The sequence below is a fragment of the Perkinsus marinus genome, assembly GCF_000006405.1.
Source record: "Perkinsus marinus ATCC 50983 genomic scaffold scf_1104296930512, whole genome shotgun sequence".
NCBI lineage: Eukaryota > Perkinsozoa > Perkinsida > Perkinsidae > Perkinsus > Perkinsus marinus.
In genome coordinates this window covers 1-10,480 of record NW_003216052.1, presented here as the reverse complement: position 1 = coordinate 10,480, position 10,480 = coordinate 1, and the positions used below count along the sequence as shown (strand labels likewise).

The following is a 10,480-nucleotide window of genomic DNA, read 5'->3' as shown; positions in this document are numbered from 1 at the left end:
GAGTCTCATGTCCCTATGCTGTTACTGACGGCAGATAGGCCGGCTGAACTGCGGGATACAGGGTGTGTTTGGGAGGGGAATTTCATGGCGCGTGACGGTGTTGTTATTCAGGAGTAATCAGACGATGAACCAGACGGATATCTTCAAGCCTTACGCAGTGTGGACCCGTGATGTGGCCCCACCATGCGAGTCGGCGCCGGTGCGGTATCTCCTTAGTGACACTGACTATGCTGTTGCCCAATGCTTGGGCCAACAGGGCGTGGTAGGAAGGCCGATCCTTCATCCATCGTAGTCATCATATGTTATGTTCAGGTGCACCTGAATATGCAGTTCCGAGAGAATCTAGCGCCTGAGGGGGGACCGGTAGGTGGCCTGCTGTGGTTTGCACGGTGATGTCGAGCATAGGTTCGAGGAGGACAATATGAGGAAATGAGTGCCTTCCATGTTCCGGAAGACTCCCGATTTACACGTTGGCAAATGCGGTCTACGGAGCCTCTCACACGGACTGCTCGGCCACCTAGACGGAGCATTGATGAAGATAGAGTGAAGGAGCTCATATGTGGGGTTATGCCCGAGCTGAGTGGTGATACGAGGTTGAGCGGTCAGGTTCGAGAGCAGTAGTTGTGGTTGTGGGTGCACTGTCATCTCCTATGGAGGCTGTAGCTGTGGACACCATAGCCGAGCAGCTGGACTGCCTTGTCTTAGCCGATGTCTTTAGTGGTAGTGAGGAGGACAGGGCTCAATCGGACTGTTCACGGTGGTGTGGTATTAACGCCAATTTAAAAAATCAATATCCCCTGGCTCCAGCTTGTTGTTGAACTGTCTCCTTATCCTCTCTCAAACCTAAGCTGGGTTATCGCGCGAGTCTCGGGTCGTGATGTCCCTTGCTGTACTATAGGTTGTCGTAGAGAGTGCCTGCCAAGTCTGTGTCTGTCCTCACAAGCTGTGGTGGATATGCTGGAGCTCAGTCGTCCAACGATCATCCGTATGGGAGGAGCATTGATTTCGAAACAAGTCCAGGGTTGGATGTCATCTAAGATGGGACCAGTAGGTCTATACTGCTCCTGCGCCTGCTGGTAGGACCATAGTGATCAGGTTAAAGAGCATATTAGAGTAACGGATGTACCCACGAGGAGACATGATGTTGACTGGAACAGTGAGTGGCGTCTGGGTCTATCGCCATCGGTGCTTCTTGAAGTGTGGGAGGTGTGGTATGATCTGATGTTTCTCTCTTCGACATGATATTTCCATGTATATCCTTCGTTATTGTTGGTTGTACTAGGTACCATTGTAGTAGATGCTACTTGCGCAGAGTTTGCTAGGATGATCGATGCCCTGAACGTCACTACAGAAGTACGTGCCTCATTGACTGTATCGTTTTATCATCGCTATAGGCTCTCACGTCCAATCGTCTCCTGAGAGATCGAGTACATGCTATCAGCGGCCGAATTGAGGAGAGGCTACATGCTGAGCTTGGGGATGAATGTAGGTGTCGCCTGAGGAGCGTTATGTGTGTGTGAGAATTATTCGATCGGGTGGGGTCTGAGGTTCGTGAATAACTCTGACTATGCTGTGCCCAGTCGACGTAGTAGTAGTAGTAGTAGTAGTAGTAGTAGTAGTAGTAGTAGCTGTGTAGGTACGGAACCAAATATCAGTCGAGCATTGGCTACCTTCGCATCGGCCCAGAAGGAATGTGTAGTCATAAGTAGCAGTATGAGCTGCCGTAACTTTGATACCTTCGTAAGTACCAACGTGGTATCGAGAGGTAATCTAGACGTTGTTATTGGTCAGTGCCCTCTAAGGACCAATATACCCCGATCTTCCTGCAGTAGGGGAGTGAGTGGTATTGACGGAACTATCAGTAAGATTGGCAGTTTCGTTTTCATAGGAGCCATATTTGTGTCCTTCAGGCACGACCATAGGATACGCTGTAGGGTGTGGCCTCTCGACAAATCTTCTAATTGGAGATGTTGCGGCCATTCACGACCTCAATTCGGTTGTCCAGTAGGCGTCTGACGAACTGTTTCAGCTGGGGTGAAGCCTTGATCTCAGATTGGCCAACTACTTGAATGGTGGGGGTATGGTCGGGGAGGTCAGAGTACCCCCGGTGAAGATCGTGGTGTGCAATAACAATGGTGGTAGCATGTTCAAGTTCGTGCCTATCGGGAAGTACTCTGAGGAGGTGGCTTATGACAAGAATTTCCGCACCCCCATCGAAGTGGCTTTCGCTGGTGCGGCTGAGATGATGGGCCTGAAGGGAAGCACCAAGGTGGAGGGCCTGTCTAAGATGGTTGAATGTCTTGGCCATAGTGGGCTGATCGAGATCGTGAGTATACGATTAGGTCGACTGCTTTTCAACGGTGATGTCAGGTACCCAAGACTAGTCAAGATGAGGACGTGGCACTCCGTCGGAGGGTTACAGGAATGGTGGGAGAGGTTGTTGAAGATGCACTTCGGTTGCATCCTGGGGTCAAATTGAGGCAAGTTAAGGCATGTGTGTTGGTCCTGATGGTTCCTGTCAGTTTTATTCGAGGTGGTACTCCGGGTAAGGCCCCACTGGTCCTCTTACACGGCTGGATGGGCAGCGCCAAGTCGTACTCAGACTGGCTGGCCTGTGATGAGCTCAGTAGCAAATACGATATTGTTGCGATAAGCCTGCCGGGTCATGGCGGTTCGCTTCCCTCGAAAGACAGCACTTTGTTCGACTACGGTATGTCAGCGACGATTGCCAACCTTCGTGGGCTGGTGAAGGATCTTTTCAACGGCAAGCCAGTGACCGTCTGCGGCTATTCTTTGGGAGGCCGTGTGGCTCTGGAATGGGCCCGTCGTGCCCCCGGGGGCATCACTCGTCTGGTCATCTTTGCGGCTAGCACTGCAGTTGGGGGCCCCGCAGTGAGAGAGAGGCGTTGGAGGAGTGACTGTGCGTGGGCGGAGAAGTTGGAATCCCCCACATTGGACCTTGGTCTCTTCCTCACCAAGTGGTATGGGTCTGGCTCAGTATTCGCTGATTTGCCGACGCGAAGACCGGAGGAATTCTTCGGTCAATGGTTGCCATCACGAGTGGGCAGCGGTAACCCTGCGGGTTGGGCAAAGTCTATGTTGGCCATGAGCCAGGCCTGGGGCGTTGACTGTTCGAGTGTGCCGGTTGATCGCTTCATTGCTGGGGCTCTCGATACTAAGTATTCGAGTATGAAGGTCTCACTGGCGAGGGAGAGTAGTGATCGAGTTATTCTGCCAGATGTTGGTCATAGTCTACTCTGGGAAGTTGACTGTCAGACACTTATCCATGCTGCTATGCTGTGACTTTTCTACTTTAGTACTGTACGTCGAACTGATCTCGATTGACGTTCCTTTTTCGTAGTATGTCCTAGCGATTATCGGAACGTGTGTATTTCTCGCACGATGAGTGTAAAGCAAAAGCGTTGTTTGTGCCTACGGTGGTGTGTTCGTAACTATTACGCGACTGCTGGACGACAATTTCTGATTTGCTTAACAGTGCGATTGTTGGGTTGTCACGATAAGGAGCATATCTTTTTCTGGCTACAAAGGAATGCGAGAGACTTCCCTGGGGTTCGTAGGCCTCCCCAAGCTCAGTCTTCTACGCTCTCCCAATCGGAACCGATTCTTCCACAACGATTACTGTTCAATGCACGTTATGCATCGATGATAGTAGCGAAGCCGCACTGTCCGTCTAGAGCTCTGAATTCACTTTTTTCGATTTCAAATTGATGTTCGTGAGCGCGAATCAGTCACTCACTGATTCGCAGTTATTTGTATGGAACGAGGAGTATCCCAGGGTGTACAAACGGGTACAAAGGATAATACAGGGGCGTCAGGAATGTAGGAAGGTCTAGGTTGTTTCGTCCGGTTGTAAATAACTAACGGATAACAAACCATCAACCGGGCGATAGGAATCGGAAATCTCACTGATATTGAAATTGGCTACTCTTCCGAAATGGTTCAGGCGACAACTAGCCGAGCTGTCAGAATATGTGAGCGGAATTCGAATTGCGCAGGTTTAGCCGTTGGTGCGCACCGCTCCCTCATGTGCTTGCCTCCAGCGTCTTTTGCGAACTAGTTAGAGGTTACCATAGAATGTCCGATTTTGTTGGTAAAGAAAGCTGAACATAGATCAAAGGAGTGAGATTGAGATATACCTCTATCTCACTTTACAACTTAGAGGTAAAGGTGTACCCGATGCAGACATGTCTGCTCCGTAGGCAGACATTCTATCCAGCTGAACTAATCGGGCGATGAAGCTAGTTGCTTTGGTTGATGTTCAACTTGAGTACTCTTCCGAAATAGTTCAGGTGATTATTGTTCTAGCCGTCGGGATGAATGAGTGGAATTCGAGTGGCTCAGGTACAGCCGTTGGTGCGCAAGACTGTTTCATGTGCTTGCCTTCAGCATCTTGTGTAAACTAGTTGGAGCTTCACATCGAAGTCCCGATTTTGGTGATAGCAAACGCAGGGTCGCATGAGTAAAACCTGAGCGGACGGAGGGAGTGTCCCCTAGCACGCAATTACGAAGCGTGCGTCCCCGCACGCAGACGATAGAAACTCATCCCCGTAAGATACGTGCGCGTGCGTGCAAAGGGTTGTCCGTGAAAACAGTGAATCCTGAAAATGATAAACCGGAAAAAATTACCCTCGAACCCTCAAAACAGTGAAGGAACGAGCGCGCGCCCGTGGCGCGCCAACAAAATTCAACTGAAGGTCCTCTTACGACTTTTGTGTTGTATCGAGCGATTGGTCTAGCGGTTAGGCGGTAGTGCTAAATATCGAATATTCAAAGTTCAAATCTGAAGTTCATCAAGGTAACTTTATAACTGACTGTAATCCAACACCAACCAAAGGTTTGTAATCAATTAACATGGCGAGCGACATATACATGCTCTGCTACATAATTGGTGTTGGATTACACTCAGTTAGACTGAGATAGTTTTTGCTGAGATGCGATTGAGGTACGCTCGGGCCAGTAAGCCTGCCTAACTTAGCTCGTGCGCTTCCTTAGCAGTTACTCCGGGTCATCCAGGAGTTCAGTATAGAAGTTGTATTCGTTCATGTTCAACAGGAACAGACATTAGGACTTGCTGTCTGAGGCAGCCTGCCTACTACCAGAATTGTTCAACAACAAGGTTCCCACACTTCTTCTACAGTCGCTACTATGGACTCAAACGTTTTGCTTATGGGAATCGCGTATTTCAGCTAGTTGCTAACGGATTGAAAACTCAATCCCTCGCAATGAAACAGTGGAACGGAAGACAAAATAGCTGATCAAAACAAGACTAGAGACGACACGGATTTCCGAATCCCTACAGCGTCCGTCGCGGATGCTCGCGGGAAAGGCGATATCCTGTCATTAATAATGCAATCGTACGCATGCTCTCGCATCTGAGACTCATCGTAAGTGATATCGCTAAAATGAGGGGTTTGTAGGACGAATCGTCCTGGACGATGTCTACAAAACGGGCCAAGACATGAAGCGTGCACAGGTTAGACAGTGGGTTTTGCTGCTGAAGGCCGAGGAAGCTATTACTAGGCCCTCCATGTTCCTCGTACTTTCAAAAAGTCGCTTCAAGACACGCAACGAAGAACTAGGCGTGAAAAAAAAATGTCCCTGAGCTTCAGGGATTGATAACACAAGTAGAACCAGCTTATGGGAAGCTTAACTTATAGAGATTATCAAGTGAAGGGGGTAGAATAGCTAGGCTAGACGCCAGCTACTATTGTCTCCACTATCACATAATTGTGTCGGCGGAGCGAAGTGGAAGGATGAGTATCATCACACTCCCCGGGGCCTAAACACAATCAACGATCACTTACAAGGTAAAATAAAACCACATCCATATATATCTTTTAGTGCTTTACGCACAGTTAATGATGGATGGCGAACAAAATCACGAGCATTGGCAACTTCCTCGTCATTGACGAGTCGTCAAACACATACCATAACATCTGGGGTGATATCATAACAGTAACAAGGTCATCACCGGTATTGATAACCGCTGAGAATTGACATTCGGCAACTTCTTCAATAACTCCCAAAATGTGAGTAAGAGAAGATCCCACCTCATCATTGGACAGACCAGACACTATCAGCACTCCATGACCGACCATGGATTTACTTAGAATAGTCGAAGGTTTCGGCAATGCTCCAACCCGAGATACAGACCGATCCCCTTGTTCATTGTCTCCTGCAACTTGAAGCATAGTCCAATCACACGGTGCCTCACATGACGAATGTAAATCTTGACAACATACATCGTCAACTGCCGCATACTTTTCACAATCCTCCTTAGTTGATATTAAAGTTGAATACTCTTCCGAAATGGTTTAGGCGGTAATTGGTCAATCCGTCAGGATACGTGAGCGGAACTCGGATTTCTCAGGTACAGCCGTTGGTGCGCACCACTATCTCATGTGCTTGCCTTCAGCGTCTTGTGCAAACTAGGTGGAGCTTCACATCGGATACCCGATTTCGTTGACGTAGGATGGATAGAGAAAGTGAGGTTAATGTATACCCGATGCAGGATTTGAACCTACGACAGTCTGCTTCGTAGGCAGACATTCTATCCAGCTAAACTAATCGGGCGATGAAGCTAGTCACTTTGATTGATATTAAAGCTGAATACTCTTCCAAAATGGTTTAGGCTGTAATTGGTCAATCCGTCAGGATACGTGAGCGGAATTCGGATTGCTCAGGTACAGCCGTTAGTGCGCACCACTATCTCATGTGCTTGCCTTCAGCATCTTGTGTAAACTAGTTGGAACTTCACATCGAGTGGCCGATTCAGGATGCGTGAGCGGAATTCAGATTGCTCAGGTACAGCCGTTGGTGCGCACCACTATCTCACATGCTTGCCTTCAGCGTCTTGTGCAAAGTAGGTGGAGCTTCACATCGAATGCCCGATTTCGTTGACGTACGATGGATGGAGGAAGTGAGATTAATTCATACCCGATGCAGGATTCGAATCTACGACCATCTGCTCCGTGGGCAGACATTCTATCCAGCTGAACTAATCGGGCGATGAAGCTAGCAACTTTGATTGATATTCAAGTTGAATACTCTCCCGAAATGGTTTAGGCGGTAATTGGTCAATCCGTCAGGATACATGAGCGGAATTCGGATTGCTCAGGCACAGCCGTTGGTGCGCACCACTATCTCATGTGCTTGCCTTCAGCATCTTGTGTAAACTAGTTGGAGCTTCACATCGAGTGGCTGATTCAGGATGCGTGAGCGGAATTCGGATTGCTCAGGTACAGCCGTTGGTGCGCACCACTATCTCATGTGCTTGCCTTCAGCATCTTGTGTAAACTAGTTGGAGCTTCACATCGAGTGGCTGATTCAGGATGCGTGAGCGGAATTTGGATTGCTCAGGTACAGCCGTTGGTGCGCACCACTATCTCACGTGCTTGCCTTCAGCGTCTTGTGCAAAGTAGGTGGAGCTTCACATCGAATGCCCGATTTCGTTGACGTAGGATGGATGGAGGAAGTGAGATTAATGCATACCCGATGCAGGATTCGAACCTACGACCATCTGCTCCGTAGGCAGACATTCTATCCAGCTGAGCTAATCGGGCGATGAACCTAGCAACTTTGATTGATATTTAAGTTGAATACTCTTCCGAAATGGTCTAGGCGGTAATTGGTCAATCCGTCAGGATACGTGAGCGGAATTCGGATTGCTCAGGTACAGCCGTTGGTGCGCACCACTATCTCATGTGCTTGCCTTCAGCATCTTGTGTAAACTAGTTGGAGCTTCACATCGAATGCCCGATTTTATTGAAGTAGGATGGATGAAGAGGAAGTGAGATTAATGTATACCCGATGCAGGATTCGAACCTACGACCATCTGCTCCGTAGGCAGACATTCTATCCAGCTGAACTAATCGGGCGATGAAGCTAGCAACTTTGATTGATATTCAAGTTGAATACTCTTCCGAAATGGTTTAGGCGGTAATTGGTCAATCCGTCAGGATACGTGAGCGGAATTCGGATTGCTCAGGTACAGCCGTTGGTTCGCACAGCTATCTCATGTGCTTGCCTTCAGCATCTTGTGTAAACTAGTTGGAGCTTCACATCGAATGGCCGATTCAGGATACGTGAGCGGAATTCGGATTGCTCAGGTACAGCCGTTGGTGCGCACCACTATCTCACGTGCTTGCCTTCAGCGTCTTGTGCAAAGTAGGTGGAGCTTCACATCGAATGCTCGATTCCGTTGACGTAGGATGGATGGAGGAAGTAAGATTAATTTATACCCGATGCAGGATTCGAACCTACGACCATCTGCTCCGTAGGCAGACATTCTATCCAGCTGAACTAATCGGGCGATGAAGCTAGCAACTTTGATTGATATTCAAGTTGAATACTCTCCCGAAATGGTTTAGGCGGTAATTGGTCAATCCGTCAGGATACGTGAGCGGAATTCGGATTGCTCAGATACAGCCGTTGGTGCGCACCACTATCTCATGTGCTTGCCTTCAGCGTCTTGTGTAAACTAGTTGGAGCTTCACATCGAGTGGCCGATTCAGGATACGTGAGCGGAATTCGGATTGCTCAGGTACAGCCGTTGGTTCGCACCACTATCTCATGTGCTTGCCTTCAGCATCTTGTGTAAACTAGTTGGAGCTTCACATCGAATGCCCGACTTTATTGAAGTAGGATGGATGAAGAGGAAGTGAGATTAATGTATACCCGATGCAGGATTCGAACCTACGACCATCTGCTCCGTAGGCAGACATTCTATCCAGCTGAACTAATCGGGCAATGAAGCTAGCAACTTTGATTGATATTGAAGTTGAATACTCTTCGGTAATTGGTCAATCCGTCAGGATACGTGAGCGGAATTCGGATTGCTCAGGTACAGCCGTTGGTGCGCACCACTATCTCATGTGCTTGCCTTCAGCATCTTGTGTAAACTAGTTGGAGCTTCACATCGAATGCCCGATTTTATTGAAGTAGGATGGATGAAGAGGAAGTGAGATTAATGTATACCCGATGCAGGATACGAACCTACGACCATCTGCTCCGTAGGCAGACATTCTATCCAGCTGAACTAATCGGGCGATGAAGCTAGCAACTTTGATTGATATTCAAGTTGAATACTCTTCCGAAATGGTTTAGGCGGTAATTGGTCAATCCGTCAGGATACGTGAGCGGAATTCGGATTGCTCAGGTACAGCCGTTGGTGCGCACCACTATCTCATGTGCTTGCCTTCAGCATCTTGTGTAAACTAGTTGGAGCTTCACATCGAGTGGCCGATTCAGGATACGTGAGCGGAATTCGGATTGCTCAGGTACAGCCGTTGGTGCGCACCACTATCTCACGTGCTTGCCTTCAGCGTCTTGTGCAAAGTTGGAAAGTCTCGCCAGAGGCTAGGGTCAACTCCAGAGGAAGTGATTCGATGGGCGAGCGAGGTCGGTCGCTCGCAGGTGCCTCAATAATCTGAGGATTCCGAAGGAAAACTATTAGTAACTGACAGTTTTTTTTCTCCTAGGATCTTTCGGTAGTCGATCCGTCGGGATGTATGACCAGCACATTCTACCCTACATGCTCGTTGACTTTGAAGGCCATAACTGGTCGAGTAGCGCCTTGGAGTTGTACATTGACAGCACAAGTGTACTACTGAAGTCTAGGAAGATCCTGTTGGTCGTATTAATGGATAGAGGTGTAGGAACGCGTCACCGAGCGTAGATCCTATCCTCACGGTGGGTGCTGGTTCGGCCATGTTATAGACGAGAGGCTTAGGAACGCGTCATCGAGCGCAGATCCTTTTCCTCAGTGTGAGTGTCGAGTTGGCCTATTGTTAGTGAGAGGCTTAGGAACGCGTCATCGAGCGCAGATCCTTTCCTCAGTGTGAGTGTCGAGTTGGCCTATTGTCAGTGAGAGGCTTAGGAACGCGTCATCGAGCGCAGATCCTTTCCTCAGTGTGAGTGTCGAGTTGGCCTATTGTTAGTGAGAGGCTTAGGAACGCGTCATCGAGCGCAGATCCTTTCCTCAGTGTGAGTGTCGAGTTGGCCTATTGTCAGTGAGAGGCTTAGGAACGCGTCATCGAGCGCAGATCCTTTCCTCAGTGTGAGTGTCGAGTTGGCCTATTGTTAGTGAGAGGCTTAGGAACGCGTCATCGAGCGCAGATCCTTTCCTCAGTGTGAGTGTCGAGTTGGCCTATTGTCAGTGAGAGGCTTAGGAACGCGTCATCGAGCGCAGATCCTTCCCTCAGTGTGAGTGTCGAGTTGGCCTATTGTCAGTGAGAGGCTTAGGAACGCGTCATAGAGCGCAGAATCTTCTCTCGGTGTGAGTGTCGAGTTGACCTATTGTCAGTGAGAGGATTAGGAACGCGTCATTGAACGCAGATCCTATTCTGAGTGAGAGTGCCGGTTCGGCCGTGTTATAAGTGAGAGGTTTAGGAACGCGTCATTGAGCGCCGATCTTATCCCCGTGGTGAAGGCCCAGTTGACCATATTGTTAGTGAGAGTT

At 48.8% G+C, this 10,480-nt stretch overlaps 1 protein-coding gene and 7 non-coding genes across 8 annotated transcripts in view; 1 reads left to right on the top strand and 7 right to left on the bottom strand.

Annotated features, from left to right (window-relative positions):
• The window catches only part of Pmar_PMAR018930 (isochorismate synthase, putative), a gene marked incomplete at its 5' end in the record, with an annotated part of 6,739 nt that extends 3,272 nt beyond the window's left edge, over positions 1 to 3,467 (top strand). The window contains 14 exons of the mRNA XM_002786861.1: positions 1 to 62; positions 112 to 262; positions 313 to 363; positions 406 to 559; positions 607 to 720; positions 899 to 1,047; positions 1,096 to 1,156; positions 1,283 to 1,353; positions 1,395 to 1,485; positions 1,637 to 1,740; positions 1,792 to 1,861; positions 1,911 to 2,004; positions 2,053 to 2,326; positions 2,371 to 3,467. The exon at positions 1 to 62 is cut by the window's left edge and continues 4 nt beyond it. Coding sequence (XP_002786907.1) covers positions 1 to 62; positions 112 to 262; positions 313 to 363; positions 406 to 559; positions 607 to 720; positions 899 to 1,047; positions 1,096 to 1,156; positions 1,283 to 1,353; positions 1,395 to 1,485; positions 1,637 to 1,740; positions 1,792 to 1,861; positions 1,911 to 2,004; positions 2,053 to 2,326; positions 2,371 to 3,303 — 2,379 coding nt within the window. The 3' untranslated portion in view covers positions 3,304 to 3,467. The remainder of the gene's footprint in view (positions 63 to 111; positions 263 to 312; positions 364 to 405; positions 560 to 606; positions 721 to 898; positions 1,048 to 1,095; positions 1,157 to 1,282; positions 1,354 to 1,394; positions 1,486 to 1,636; positions 1,741 to 1,791; positions 1,862 to 1,910; positions 2,005 to 2,052; positions 2,327 to 2,370) is intronic.
• A 3,053-nt stretch (positions 3,468 to 6,520) lies between these two features.
• On the bottom strand, positions 6,521 to 6,594 carry Pmar_PMAR018929. Its single transcript has one exon. It is a non-coding gene; the product is annotated as a tRNA-Arg (tRNA).
• A 360-nt stretch (positions 6,595 to 6,954) lies between these two features.
• Positions 6,955 to 7,028, bottom strand: Pmar_PMAR018928. Its single transcript has one exon. It is a non-coding gene; the product is annotated as a tRNA-Arg (tRNA).
• Positions 7,029 to 7,509: 481 nt separating this feature from the next.
• On the bottom strand, positions 7,510 to 7,583 carry Pmar_PMAR018927. Its single transcript has one exon. It is a non-coding gene; the product is annotated as a tRNA-Arg (tRNA).
• A 241-nt stretch (positions 7,584 to 7,824) lies between these two features.
• Pmar_PMAR018926 lies at positions 7,825 to 7,898 on the bottom strand. The gene has a single exon. It is a non-coding gene; the product is annotated as a tRNA-Arg (tRNA).
• Positions 7,899 to 8,258: 360 nt separating this feature from the next.
• Positions 8,259 to 8,332, bottom strand: Pmar_PMAR018925. The gene has a single exon. It is a non-coding gene; the product is annotated as a tRNA-Arg (tRNA).
• Positions 8,333 to 8,694: 362 nt separating this feature from the next.
• Pmar_PMAR018924 lies at positions 8,695 to 8,768 on the bottom strand. The gene has a single exon. It is a non-coding gene; the product is annotated as a tRNA-Arg (tRNA).
• A 226-nt stretch (positions 8,769 to 8,994) lies between these two features.
• Pmar_PMAR018923 lies at positions 8,995 to 9,068 on the bottom strand. The gene has a single exon. It is a non-coding gene; the product is annotated as a tRNA-Arg (tRNA).
• Positions 9,069 to 10,480: the final 1,412 nt, after the last annotated feature.